The sequence below is a fragment of the Limanda limanda genome, chromosome 13 (genome assembly GCF_963576545.1).
Source record: "Limanda limanda chromosome 13, fLimLim1.1, whole genome shotgun sequence".
NCBI lineage: Eukaryota > Metazoa > Chordata > Actinopteri > Pleuronectiformes > Pleuronectidae > Limanda > Limanda limanda.
This window is the reverse complement of record NC_083648.1, coordinates 13,813,947-13,829,651: the sequence shown is the minus strand read 5'-3', so window position 1 is coordinate 13,829,651 and position 15,705 is coordinate 13,813,947. Positions and strand designations below refer to the sequence as shown.

Genomic DNA, 15,705 nt, shown 5'->3' with positions numbered 1-15,705 from the left:
TAATTCCGCTCAAACACTGTTTGAACTGTGCCTTCCCTTTGCTGCACCCTTTACACATCCAGCCGGTGCATCTTGTCTCTCCTCAGAAACCACAATTCATTTTCTTTGTACAGCTTCAGATCTCTGACTGTGGCTGTGCATTGGCGATAAGACCTGACAATCAGGGGGGGGAATCTCAACACTCCTTGACACCAGGATGCTGTGCCCTGATTTTTAGCTGTTCCCTGAGACGCTGGTTCTGTCTGTCGGCTCTTATCACTCCTCTCCTCATGCTTGTAAAAACCCATGCTGAGGCATGTTGAGGATGCGTCGTGGTGAGTGGAACAGGCAGATAAACCCGCTGACCTCAGTCCCATGCCGGACCTATTGATAGCCAGACATGAGGTAGAGGGATGCCGAGGATGACCAGACAATGGCCGCTCTCTCATGCCCTGCAATCTCCATCTGGCTGCCCTCCAAGCCCTCCCCTCGCTGCCCTTGCCTGCCCACACACACACACATACACACACAAACATACATACAGCTATCACAAGCCCCCTCCCCCTCCCTACTCACACTCAGTGCTTCTCTCACACGTAAACAGCCATGAGTCTTAGGCTGATCTGAAAAACACTGACCTACATAAAAGCATTCACTGTTTTCTTCTCTTCCACAACTGGCATGTCCAAATTCACATTTGGATCGTGCACATTGTACAGACTGTGTTCCTTGCACTTGCACGGGTGTTAAGGCACAAGCATGCATGCACAAATTAAACTGCTACATACTATGGTTGGATCTTAAGTGGCTGCAAACGTTGATGCTTTACACTGGTTTAATCACATGATGATTTTGCCAATGTCAATGTTTCAACACAGCAGCATCCGTGCTGTTTTTCTCGCATATGACAGTGATGTCTGCATAAGTCTTTTTGAACAGAAATCAAAGGCGGCGACGAACACTCGAACTCACGAAAAAAACTCAGGAGATTATTTTTAGATCTGAAACACAAGATGATGATGGTATCTTTAAAACCACGCATCACAGTCGAGGAAGATTGTTCATTTCATCTGTGCGGTTGGTCCCAGGAGTGCTGTATTTTCACATCTGTGCCCAACACATTACAACTGTGGAGGATGAAAGCCTCTCTCCAGTTTTACTCTAGACACTCTTAAAGCCAGTAATTTCCGCCAGCAAATGTGCAAACACAACTGAGAAAGATGAGCAGCTGCTACTTATCCCCAGCCAAAATGAAAACGAATGAGTAACTGTAGCCAGATAGTGAGTCCTTCGACATTATTCAAATTTGTATGTGCATGTGAACGTGTGTGTATGTGTATTGTGCACAATGAGCGATGGAAAAAGATGTTGCAACCCTCGAGGGAAAATGCTTACTCTTGCAGACACAGGAATGATGCAAGTCTCACCACCGACACGGACCTTCCTCAGGCCATGAACTCCACTGCAACAGTCAGAAAAACCGTAAAAACAACAGGAGCATCGCACAAACTCAATGTGTGACACTCTTGTAGTGCTGATGAAATCTTGCTCCATCGGTTACCCTCATCAAGGCTGACCTTGAAACTTGAAAATTGAAGGATGAAAGAATAGCTACTAACACAACCGCACGCTTAATGCATTCAGAACATACTCATACGTGGTGCTGTGCTGATCCACATCATTCATAGTATATTTTTGTCTCTTTTAAGACTAACATTTCCTGTATTCTCTCATCAGAATGCTGTGGAGACACTTGAAGAATGATGAGCTCCAAAGAGGAGGAAACTCTCCGGTTTTTCCAGTATGTTGAGGAGAGTGGACTGAGAGCCTACAATGGCCTTGTAGCTCAGAACTTGGACCACACCAGGAATGAGAGGAATAAGGCCTTCCTGCAGGAAAAAAACGACAAGAAGAGAAAACAGGAGGAAGCCATAAGGAGGTAAAAAGACAACAAGTGAAAGTTCCTCCCAAAAGCACAAATGACAAACTTTTTGACAAATAAATGTATGAAGTTAAATCATAATACACATTAATCTGGTCACTGGAGGTAAGGAAATGTTGGACTTCACAGTGATTTATGAATTAGATTCACAAGACTCACTTCATTACACAAATGGGATCCAGGTCGGTAGATGCAAGGATGTCAGCGGGTTCACTTCACAAATAGGTCGTAAGGAATTGGGACAAGCGGCCAGAGGGTCTCTGTGGCAATGGCAGGTTGCCATATTTTGTTTTTTGTCAATGTGGACTGGTGCACTCCACGATCTTAAGAGGATAATTAATTTTTCACTCTGGAGGTATTTAGGACTTGTCCTTGCAGAGAGGTCGTTGCTGTTCCATTTCTGAAGAAGGAGAGTTTTTGGAATGAAAAAGGAGGCGGGTCGGCAGTGACAGGAAGTGTGCTAGGACAGGAATGAAACTTCTATCTAAACTGTGGTGATTCATGTACATCTAAGTGTCCTGTTTGTCGGGATTTTTTGTCCTGTTCATTGTCACATATCATCGTGAAGAAGTGTTTAAGAGAATGTAATTTTTACAATCGTCCTCATCAGAGTTTTGTCACATGTGCTGCTGCACCTTGTTGAGCTTGTTATGAGAAAGCAGCTACAGCAGTTCAGCTGTGAACAGCAGCACCGCTGTGTGGCATCCCGGAACTTGAGCGAATAGGAGGCACGCTCTCAAAACGTGACTAGCACGTGGACGCATTACGCTTGTGTTGTGAGCTAAAGTTTGAGAGCACTGAGTCACCCAGTCGTTGGAGACGATAATGGTACATTGCAAAAGGGTTACGAATGTTGTTTTGGTGTGACGTCATGGACGTCTGTGTTTTGTTCCCCCCAAAATAACAGTAGGCAAAAAAAACTGGGTAGAATAATACATTTATTTCTAATTCCTTTTTAAGTTGTTTGATTTTTCTGATACTGTAGTATTGACAAGATGTCAAAAGTAATTAAACATTTGGTCTTCATCTGAAAATACAACCCTATGTCCTTTTCATAGTGAAATTACAGTCATCACACTTAAACAAGATCTTACATTTGATGAGATATTGATGATAAAAATATCAATTGAATTTGGATTTTTTAAAAGAATAAGAAATCATCTGTCTTTTAAAGGAATATGTTATTCACTCTAACGAAAAACAACTAATCTGATTATGCATCAGGCTCAACAAATAGTAGAAAAGATCAGAAAAATGTTGCTATGAATCATTTGTGTTCATTTATCAGTCTGTTTGACATGGTGCAGGGCATTTTAGCAGCAGTTGGGAGTTTGAGCTTTGCATCAGATGATTACATTCACTTCTCGGCCACCGGGTGTTTAGATGTGAGCAGATGTTCCTCCTCTTAACCGATTTATTCAGCAACACTTTCGACCCTATCACATTTTTGTCAAAGGTTCATGAGATTTAAACAGAGCTCTGCTGCCTCTGTGATTGTCCATTTCTTTCTACTGTGTGTCACTTGCCTGATCAAAGCCGAGCTCCACTTCATTCCTCAGGCTTGAGTAAGGGAGCTAGGTGACAAAAACAAAGTTTCCAGCAAAAATGTCCCTGGCTCTCCTTAGGCAGTCTGATTCAGACACAGGCAGTAACTTGGTGAATGGGACAGGGCGACGCCTGAGGAAAGTGGCATCTACTGTCCTGCCACCCCTTCACTGGCTCTCAGCTGTTGCCAAATCTGAAATATTAATACACAGTCACTGGAGGAAGAGTCTAAAAAATAACTGGATTTTTCATGAGGCCTACAAGTAGGTCAATGAGACGACCCCTTTTTACAGTAACTGACTGACAGTGAGGCACGGTGTTAAGATTCATGTGTGCATGATTGCATGTGCGTAAATAAGCATGTGCTCTTGCACGTGTGCTTGCAGGGACGTGAAAAACAAGGGGAAATCAAATGTTATTAGTCTGTGAGGAAGGTTAGGAAAGAGCAAATGGCCTGTTCGACCCTGCGAGGGAGTGAGAGCTTGTTATAGCAAATGTATTTAAGAGTGGGGGGGAGAGAAGAAGGGGGAAAAAAACCTGTTAGAGATTAAGTGTGAGCTCAGTTGCAGGAGATATGTTCTGCCTGGTGACAGCTGGAAGAGCCATCGGCCAATCAGATCAGTATGTGAGGTTTGAGTGAGGCGGGCCTTCCTGCCTGCTGCTGTCTCAGTCTCACTCTGGATTTCTTTTATTGTATTTAATCAGAAGTCACTCACACACGCACACACACAAACACACACAAAGTAGATGCTGACAAATTTACTTATAAATGTAATTGTATTCATGAAAATGCACCTGCCACAAACACACACACTAAAAAAAACCACATTAACTAATTTACTTATATTTACATACGCAGGCAAATATCAAACGACTGCTTTCCTCTTCTTTCCTTTGCACGCAATGACAGACTCAACACAAAATGTTTTTTTATTGTCAGGGTTTTGTTTAGTTTCTTGGTGTCACAGAGAACCAGAGCTGCCGATGACATGTCAACTCCGACGGGTCCAAGTGCACCTTTAGTCTGTCCTGCAGCCAATCACTGGGCAAACATCCTATAAATAACCCAGTCACCACTTGTCCAGTGACCCACACACTCTCATGCACACAAACACCAACACATATATGTGGGTATGCATGCATGACAGGGTTATATTTTTTTTAGAATGTGTTGTTGACACCTGTGGCTGTAGATGAAGATTATTTTTTTATCAAATCCATTTTTGTCCAACCATGGAAGATTCATATTTCTATGAAGAATATTTATTAATATCAACCAAGCAGATTGGTAAATAATATCATACAGTATATTATATCATATTTTTTTATAAATACGAGTGCTCTTTTCCTAACTGTTTAAAATGTCATTGCCGATGTGGCTGTTTATGCAGCTGCAGGAATCTCAGCTCGGAACACAACACAGTCGAGATGTGCACGTGCACTTTATTATTGTTGTGTGGCGGCAGCTGCTTTTGTGTCTGGTTGCTATGGGTACCCTGTTGCTAGGCAAAGTTAAGTCCTCCTGGTCAGTGAGCCCGTCCCAGCAAACACCTTCTGTTCAGCAGCTGGCCAGGAGGGAGCCAGAGTCAGCAAAGTCCCACACCGTGGGGTCTCACGCACACCCAATCTCACACACACAGACACACACACACATACACACACATGCACACACAGAACACAAGAAAGAGATTTGTAAAAAAAAACACATGCAAATTATTCCATTTGCTTAAACATTAAAATCTCTGACATTAGCCTAATTGTGCCTCTGATATGAGAATAAATAAATAAACTGCAGAGATCAAGGATGTCTTCATTGTAAATTTATCATGTCTTTTGTACAAACCATTTCCCTAAACTCTCTTGAGCACATTTACTTTACACACTCGCACACACACACTCCGAACTCCACCCCCCCATTAACACATCATTACTGCTCCATTCAGGCCAATCATCCATTTGTGGGGATTGATTGTGTACAGGCTGGATAACTTCCGTGGTGTCAGTCTGCTTGTGGTTGTGTGAGCAGGGTTGGTGCAGGGTTAAATACAAATCAATGCCTTGCCCCGAAAGAGAGCCTGTTCTCTGTGGCACTAACACGTCTGCTATTGTTAACCTCGGATCCTCATCATTTGAGACCCTTGCAGAGAACAAAACTTACATCAACAAACACACAAGAGCTTAAGAAGAATGTCATGATGCTGAAAATGTATTTTGGCATCATATACACCTTTTATCATTCATACATTTGACATAATTCTGTTTTTTTCCTTCTCCTTCCTTTGCCCTCTCTCTCTCCCTCTCCTCTTTTCCTGATTCAGGACGGGTGAAGACATAGCCACTGAGGGCAAGCACTTGCGTATGGGCTCCATTACCATGCCGGACCCCCAGGAACGCATGCCCATGCCCCACCCGCACGCCCTTGCCGGTGGCCAGGGCTTCTCGGTACGCTCCCAGTCCCTCCACTCTGTCGGTGGTGGGAACACTGGGGGTGGAGGAGAGGAGGAAGTGGGGAGTCCGACCTCTAGGAAGCAGCCCCCACCCAAGCCCAGGAGGGACCCAGCCACCAAGCTGAGCATGTCGTCCGAGGCGGTGGACCACAGTCCCATGTCCACCTGCCGTGGGGAGATATGTGACGGTGAGTGGTGGTGGCACTTCACACCAAACTGCTGTGCTAAATATAGCTTGTCTCTGCAGTGCCCTCCTCAACACTGTCTCCTACAATGACGTGACATCTATTCATCTCTTACTTCCAATATGTGTGACATTGTGGCATATTGATATGAAATTATAACAAAGCATAACTATAATAGGGAGAGGCGGTGGACTAGTGGCAGAAACTTGGACTATGGTCTCTGGTTCGTCTCTGGTTCGACTCCACGGAGAAACAACAAAAAGACGAACCTGGATTGATCTGTCCAAAAATCCAAGAGGATTCTCCCTACCCTGTCTAGTGCCCCTGAGCAAGGCACCTTACTCCCCTAACATCTGCTCCCCGGGCGCCGTACACGGCTTCCCACTGCTCTGTGTGTCTGGCACCAGATGGGTTAAAAGCAGAGGTTAAATTTCCCCTTGCATGACAGTGCCTGTGCATGTCTGTGCATGTGTGTGGGATAATAAAATGTATCTTAATCGTATCTTAACTACAGTGGGGTTAAAACACTGTGCACACATGAACCTGCAGGTTAGTAAACAACATGGAGTCTGTCAAGCATTGTGCCAAAGGGTTAGTTAAAATGGTCCGTTTTTTATGTGGTGCTTGATGACCACCAAAAACACTTACATTTTTGCTATTTACCCATTCACACTGCACATCTATGTAATGCATCTCTATGTCTATCGATCTATCTCTATGGCACATCACTACTGACACAGCCATCAGGGGCAGTTTGGAGTTCAGTATATTACCCAAAGACACTTCAGCACATGGAATGGAGAGGACTGGGGGCGACTGGGATCAAACTGCCGACTTTCTGATTAGTGGACGACCCACTCTTCCTTTTGAGCCACAGCTGCCCACAAATAACACTGTTGCAATAACCCAAACAAACACCACATTATGGTAGTGCAGTGTAAGATGCACAAATCTACAGTTGTAATATAACAATTTACAGTCAGTTAAACAATTTACAGGATGTTCGCATACTTCCCCTCGACGCACAGATTAGTCACAGAGAGGAAGATTCGGAATCATCTCCTAACGTAACAAGTCTGCTTACTCGTAGATTTCCAACACTGTCTCTGTCTTTAATGCTGAAAGAAATATTTTGATATATTATAGAGCAACCAGTTCTGTGTATTCAACTGACGCTCCAGCTTTAGCACAGCAGATGGATGAGTGGACTGTGCTGTCCGATGTAAAAATGTTTCTCATTGCAGAAACATAGTAGAGAATTGAAATAACCTTGTTGAATTTTGATTTAGTTTTACATTCCTACAAGGCAGATTACCGATGGAAACATTTAGAGATGCATTGATCTAAATCTGGAAGGTGCACCTTGCAGCGATTTCAGTCAGATTCCTGTTTGTATTTAGCCATTTATACAGGACAACAACTCAGTGTATAAGAAGCTCTGATGCAAAGTTCAAACTTGGGCAATTGTGTTTGAAAAAAATGCCACAGAATCAGTTGTTGCTGCAGCAAATGCACAATGCAAACGCCTGTATGCTGAATATGAAGTTACCAGCACTTTAAAATTAAGCTGATATTATAATAAAGGTCTCTGTGGCAGGTGGCTCGGAGAGCAGAGAGATGCAGAGGTTGCAGGAGGCTTTGACTCCATTTCAGTTTGGATGCTGCCAACGTGATGTGTAGGGAGTCGCCCAGGCTGGCTCAGATTGGTGGGGATCTCTCTATGTGCACACAGATCTTCCTGGGCACCACGGCAACCATCCCACAGAAACAAGACCCCCTGCAGCCCAGCCAATCACAGCATCACTCAACAGCTCGGGCCAATGGGGCTCCAGATATGCTGGAGTCTGAGGCTTCGGAGCCAATGGGTGCGAGAGTGTGGGGGTGTCCCTGGCTGAGGGGAGGGTTGCGTGCTCTGTAGCTGGCGCTGTAGCGGCAAGAGGAGGAGCCTGTCAAAGTAGAATTCATTCAGGAGGAGCGATTGACCTAGATTCATTTTCCCCAGGAGGAGAGGGAGGGAGAGGGGGTTGCGGGTAAACACATCCGCTACAGGGGGAGGGGGGAGAGAGGGAGCAGTAGGGAGAGAGCAGGAGAAGGGAAGGGGAGTGTGGGACGCTGGGTGCGATGGATTCATCATCAGTGCTGAAACAGATCACCAGATCCACCATGCAGACCTGTTAGTGTAGTAAGATATTGGGCAGCTGTAGAAAAGAGAAATGAAATGCACATACATATATGCATGCACGTCTGAACACAAAGAAAGGAAGAGAGTAAACATCAACGTGTGAGTATTATATGAGTCTAATGAAACACATACAAGTAGCACATCTGGAATGAAGCAAACCTTCTATTAACACCCAGTTAATTAGTGGTGATGAAAAGAAAATGTGGAGACAAAAGGCTTGTTCCATCCTCTGCTGGCATCACCATCAACCTGGTTAAATGCACTACATGCAAAATAACCGAGCAAAACAACACGAAATCTTCTGATTGAATTTCCACTTTTGCCATTTTTTGTTTAACCCAGCGGATCATCTTCTTCACTTTGAATTCAATTGATTTTTTCCACTTAAATAAAAGACTTGAATCAATCTTTTTATACCCGTGTATCTAATTTGAGCAACATAATCTTCAAAGCAGTACATTCAGATGCAACCCAAAAAACGAGGAAGGCGTACACCTACTCACTTTCCAGAGACCATTTTCTGGAAGTCTTCTTAAATTGTGACACTGCGTGGTATATGCTCGTCCTAATTTCCCTCTGCGACTGTGTAGGCATGTGCTGTGTGTGTGTGTGTGCACGCGCATGCATGCACGAAGCGATGGTGGTGAGTCAGAAAGTTACGGGAAGTATGCGTGTGCCTGGGCCATCTGGCTTCTGAATTATTAAAGGTGTAAAATCTGCAGTTTGAAGATTTCCGACATGGTCCGACTCTTAACAACACTTATCTCTCCCACCTCGCCTATCAGAGAAAGGGACACTCCAAACATCTCTGTGCCTGACCTAGAAATACGCTGGACAAACTCGGTAGTAGTCACTAGCATTACTGTGCCGTAGTTTCCACGACGCGAACATTGTTCTATAGCCTCACTGCACCACAACTAAAGAGATTCACACTGCAATGCCACGTCACCACTATCAGAAAGAAGCTCCACAGTGTGTGTGTGTGACCCAGATACTATGCTCACATACTGCTCCACTGCCGTATATGTGACCTAGAAACATGCATATGCCTCAACTATTCCCACATATCTGACTCAAGAAATTGCTCTCAGCTGCACACGTTGACCTACATCTGACCCACAGGACAGCGACGGGCTTTAGATTAAAGCCACTGAATCATTTAATGATTGATTAGAAATGACACTCTTTTGTTAAACCCAGTATTGTTTTGTGACGGCAGAAATGGTGTACCCCACGAAACAATGGCGTTCAGGGTGACAGCCTATTAAACATATGATTTCGCAAACAGATCATTTTGTGTATGGTGCTTGTGAAGGTGATTTTAAGACTTTCTTTTACTCTGTTGGTCACCAGCTCAAGAATGCAGCGAGGACTGTCGGAGGATGCCGCCACCCAAACCCAAGAGGAACCCCAACACACAGCTGAGCGTTTCCTTCGATGAGTCCTACATCAAGACTCACAGACCCCACCACCACGGCACCTCGCCCTGCGAACGCTACCCCTCGCCACCGCAGAGCGACGAGAGCCCTACGGATGACTGTGAAGATGAACCTGTGTATATAGAGATGGGCGGGATTGACGTCGGAGCACGGGAACCGCTGAAGAGCGAGGACGAGGAGCCGGGAGAGTCTGTGTACGAGGAGATGAAGTACCCTGCTCTGGACGATATGGAGTACCGCACTGACCCTGTGGGATGCCGCTCTGCCTGCCCCACCCCTGCCCCTTATGACCCGGAACCTCTCAGCCGCTGCTCCACACCTCGGAACATTCCCCTCTGTGACATTCCTGCACCTTTTCCCAATTTACTCACCCATCGGCCTCCGCTGTTGGTGTTCCCCCCGGCACCGGCGCAGTGTTCGCCCAACTCCGACGAGTCACCCCTCACCCCTCTAGATGTGACCAAATTGCCCATGATGGAGAACCAACCCTACAGCAAATCCCCGACATCCTCGGGTGAGCCGCCCTCCGCACACATCCGCAGGGAGCTCACCGCCACGCCAACCCTCACCGTCTCCGGGCGTTCCTCCGCACCTCCTCTACCCTGCACCCTCTACAAGTCGTCCTCCTCGTCCTCCTACCAGCGCAGCCACTCCGCTTGCCCCTCGCCCGTCAGCATGGGTCGCTGTCTCACCCCCCTGAGCCTCATGCGCACAGCTCCCTTTGACGGCTCAATGCCATTCCCCGGAGGTCTTCCTCGCAGCGCCTCTGCCACCCCTCACGGCAAAGGTTCACCCCCTCACGATGGTGTGGGTCGACTCCATGGCTCTATGCAGAATGTGTCAACAGGGCGCTCACGAACACCGACCAGCCCGCTGGACGAACTCACCAACCTGTTCACCACAGGCAGGAACATGCTGAAGAAAAACGCAAGCGGCAGAAAGTCGAAAGAGCCTGGAGAAAGTAAGTCAGCACATTGGTCGATCATGATTAGTGATCTCAAAGTCCTGGAGATGGCAGATATGTTTTGTCTTTATTTATTTGTAGACATCCTCTTGGTTAGTTAAGAGGGTCAACACGACATACACCCTATCAACACTCAAGAGAATATGCAAGAATTTGGACAAACAAACTAGATAGTTGGAATAACATGCAAAAGTGTCCAAACACAACATAGAGAGAGTTGGAGTCTGAATGCAACGAATAAATAAGTAGTCTTCAGTTCCCTAATCAGTGATACTTTTCAATTTATCCCTGCTTTGGGGTAACAAGTTGCACATACTACCATGTTTATGATGCGTTCAACAACCTTCCGTCTATTTAATCTCGGCCCCACGAGCCAGGTCTGATACAGATCGTATGATTTAATCTGAGAGGATTAGAGTCTAAAGCAGACAGCAGGTCCCTCAAACCTACTCAAGGCATTTAGCCATCAGGCAGCATTAATTTTAAATATGTAAACATCATTTTTAAATACAGAAGGCTGTGCCATAATCAATGCAACTCTCACGAATAACTCACTAACATAACTAAACATACCATGTTTAAGGTCCAGTGTGCACTATATCATTAGGACCATTGATCACTATGAAATAAGATGCACAAATTGTAAAAATAACTGTATTAATCTTGAATATTTTGAAATATAATGTAATTGTTAGAAATTAATTTAAAAAAAATGACTGCAACCATTAAACCAAACTAAAGAAGTAACATAGTGTTTCATAAATGCATGAAGGATTTATGTAGTAGCATGTCATGCATTATTATTTGGGTCACTAGCACATTTGCATAGAGTATCTAACTATGCACAGTGAGGTTCGACATGTGTAGTTGACTTAAAACTCCGATGCCACGTTCTTCTTCAGAGGTGAGCTGCACATCAGAAATCTTTTTTTTATGATAACAAACTAAATTTTAATGCTCGAAACTTTTCAAGTACATTTTGTGCCGACATAAAAAAAAGAAGAGTCCACCCATCCATCCCCACTCCGTGCTCTTAGCAACTACAACATAGCAACAGCGGAAGGAGGAGAAATCCCTGTTTCTTATTTGCAGATTCCCTCCCCTTGGGTACTGCAGCCAATCACAGCTCAGGGCACGTCGGTCTACGACAGCGCAGTGAGCTCCTGGTGGGGATAGCTTCTCCTCTGAACTCAAATCTACCCTTGATCACAGGATTTCAGATTCTGTTTTCCCGTCCAATCAGCACACACTCCAGTCATAATTCGGCCAATCACGAAGCCAGGGCTGCTTGCAGATGTGGAAGCTGAGAAAATGAATGGTTCCTTTCTATTTCGACTTTTTACCGATCAATATGTCTTTCAGTGTATTGTATCAGTCAGTGCACTTTTTAACCTTGTGGGAATTTGAATTACTACTTGACATTAAGTGATTATTAGATAGTCAAGTGTTGCGTTCAGGTGCCAGGAATTCCCAGTGCTGTCTCACTAATGAGCCCTTTGACTTCTTGTCTCATATGATTTGCAAACTGTGCGCATATGTTCTCTATACATCAACTGTGGGTTGTGTTGAAGGGTCTTTTTAAATTAATGATTCTCTCTTCATCCTGACACCTGTGTCATCGGGGCTAAAGCACTGACAGGTTGCAGCAAGCTACGAGCACACACGCTGTAATGAGCACGAACACTTAACACAATGAATAGAGGCTCATTTTTTTCTCTCTCTCACTCTCCCTTTCTAAGGCGATAGAGGCAGCAACAGCTAGCCTGACCCACTTACCAGCCGGTTAATCGCTATACTACACACACACACCCACACACACACACACACACATACACTCATGCATCCGCACACACTGTAAAGCCGTGGATGACACATGTGGGCATGACAGGGGACGCTTGCGCAGGGTACTGTATGTGGATGCCCATATATAAACCATATAGAGGCAAAATATATATGGGAATCAATCAGGCACATCATTTTTTCTCTCTGGTGCAGCATTGATCTTTAATATCTTTATGCTTGAATCAGTGACACACTTATGATTCAATGTTAGTGTTTGCAACGCTCGCATGATGGAATGGTGTGCATTGTAGAGAAAAGCACACATTGAAATTGCGCATGAATAAAAGAAGAAGAAAATCTAAACATGACATTGGTTAATGTTTTGAATGTTTCTTGATAATCACTTCATGTTTATATTTCATAGCTTTTCAGAATCAGAATCAGAATCAGAATTATTTTATTTGCCAGGTATGTTTGCACAAACAGGAAATTGCCTTGGTGTCATTGGTGCACTGAACATAAAACAACAATATAAAAAACAACAATATATAAGAAATAGAATAAAATAAAATAGAATAAAGTATATAGAGTAACAGGTGAAACGGTAGTAGAGTGAAACAAAGTGACAGAATAAACAACAGATTTTGATTGCAAAAAAAAACTATGCAAACATCAAATGATTGACTAATGGTTTGTTTCATCTATCATTAGTATGAAATGAAATGATCTAAAATCAATTTGTGTGAGCCCACTCATCTGACACCAGCGGTTTACTGCAGCTTCCTCAGTGAGCACAGAGTGACACCTGGTGTATATTTGATGGTAGTGCAGAATCTTGAAGCAGGAAAAACAAAAAAAAACATCTCAAACACAGGTGTTTTTTCTTTATAAATATGGCATTTATAATTTATGTCAACAAATTGTTAACGTATTGTGAATAACTGACATTATGTGACTATTAGTCCGTATGTTTACATGTCCGAATTATTAAAATGTCTTTTTTTTGTCCTGTTCCTTTAAAGCTGAGTCCAAAAGCAAGTCTCACAGTGAGTCCAAGCGGGAAAGCAAGGAACGTCACAGTAAGGAGTCCAAGCGAGAATCCAAGGAGCGGCACAGCAAAGATTCTTCACATCGGCGAGACAAGGACAAAGACAAAGACAGAGACAAAGACAAAGACAAAGACAAAGACAAAGAAAAAGACAGACACAGAGACAAGGACAAAGACAAAGACAGACACAAAGACAAAGATAAAGACAAAGACAGACACAGAGACAGAGACAGAGACAGAGACAGAGACAGAGACAGAGACAGAGACAGAGACAGAGACAGAGACAGAGACAGAGGAAGCAACAATGTAGACCAACTGCCTCACAAAAACAGTAAAGACCGAACTTGTAGTAGTGCAGAGGCGCCGCCTGTTCGCAGGGACAGCAGGGACGGCAGGGACACTAGGGACGGCAGGGACCAGGGCTGCAGCAGTGTAGAGCCAATCCCTGTGAGACGGAACTCCAAAGACAAGGGCTGCAGCTCCTTAGAACAAATCTCTTCCATAAGAAGAGACTCCAAGGACAGAGGGATCAGCAATGGTGACTTGATGACAAGGAGAGACAGCAAGGACCGAAGCGGGGGACATGGAGTGGAGCCTCTTCTGAGGCAGGACAGCAAAGACCGAGAGAGACTGCTGGATCAGCCGCCTGAGCTCTTACCAAGACAAGACACCAAGGAAAGGGCGAGAAATGGTTTAGACTCCAGACAGGAAAGCAGGGAGAGACTGCTAGATCAGTCACCTGAGCTCATATCAGGGCAGGATAGTAAGGAGAAGGCCAGGAACGGAGTGGACTTAAAGCATGAAAGCAGAGACAGGCCACCTGAGCTTTTACCCCGACTGGAGAGCAAAAACGGAGCTAGTACTGGAGCAGAATATCGATATGATAGCAAAGATCATCGACCTAATTTGTTACCCCGACAGGATAGCAAAGAGAGACTCAGGGGTGAGATTGAGCATAGGCACGAAGGTAGAATAGACCAGCCTCCGGAGATCCTGCCCCGACAAGAAACGTCCAGAGGCGGCAACAGCAAGGACAGAGTTGTCTCCAGCTCTGACTCCAAGATTGAAGGGAGAGAGCGGAGCTGTCATAATGGAGGAGATATCCCTCCTCCTCTTCTACCCAAGCTGGAGAGTAAAGATCTGAGCAAAACCGGCCTGGAGGTGAGGCGGGACAGCAAAGACAGAAGTCTGAATGGCTCGGGGGAGCAGCATTATTACGATATGAAGAACAGCAAGAGCCCCGCTGCAATGGAGTTTAGGTGTGATAGCAAAGGATACAGACGGGATGGCACGCCCCGACGCGAAAACAAAACAAACTACAGCATGGAACCGTCGAAAGCACAAGAGAGGAACGGCAGCACAACGTCGGGACAGCATTCATCCACCACAACACCTACTCACCACGGGAGATCATCCGGCAGCCCACCAATGACTGTGGGAACAGGAACTGGTGAGGACCTCAAATTCATAATCTGATACCGATCTTTAAATCATAGAATAAGTAAACAAAGTGCATTTAACAAATTTGATGTCATGATTTTGCTTTGTAGATCCAAAAGCACCACCGAAATATGCCCGCTCACCTTCTGCTCCTGGCAACCCCTCACCATTGGGAACTCCACAAAGGAGAGTAGCAGAGGCGCATCACAGTCAGGTAAACAGATTTGTCTGTTGGTCTTTACTCATATTTTTTTAGTCTTGAACAGCTCTTGAAAATGTACTTTCAAAAGCCATAAAACTGCTTTTGTCCTAAATATTCAAAGCTCCTACAAGGGAACTTTTAATTTTTGTTGATTTTAAAGCTGCGTTCACTTCACTGAATGCACTGAATCTTCTCCCTCAGATGCCCCAGATGCCCTGGATATGTGGGGACAACACCATGCTCGAACAGATCGAGAGGAAGCGCACCCTCTGCATGGAGATCCGCTCCAGACAGCACCCCCATCTGCAGCGCTCCCTGGAGAGGCCTCCTCCTCCTCCTCCTCCTCCTCCTCCTCCGGACAGGAACGAGGACAGGCACCCGGAGCGGAGTCAGTGCAAGCAAGAGAGTGCGCCTGTCCTCCCAAGCTGGGGGAAAAGCAGCGGGGCCAAAAAGATCCGTCCCCCCCCTTACCCCACACAGACAACAGTATTCTGGGACACGGCCATCTGACAGTGACAACACACTTGCACCTCCTTGCCACACAACCCCC

General features: G+C 45.0%; 1 protein-coding gene across 1 annotated transcript; it reads left to right on the top strand.

Annotated features, from left to right (window-relative positions):
- Positions 1-1,739: 1,739 nt before the first annotated feature.
- On the top strand, positions 1,740-15,665 carry nyap2b (neuronal tyrosine-phosphorylated phosphoinositide-3-kinase adaptor 2b). Its single transcript, XM_061083608.1, is given in 8 exon segments — positions 1,740-1,918; positions 5,785-6,101; positions 9,246-9,254; positions 9,640-10,688; positions 13,493-13,604; positions 13,842-14,963; positions 15,064-15,167; positions 15,357-15,665. Coding segments are annotated over 8 exon segments (3,201 nt in total).
- The last annotated feature ends 40 nt before the right edge of the window (positions 15,666-15,705 follow it).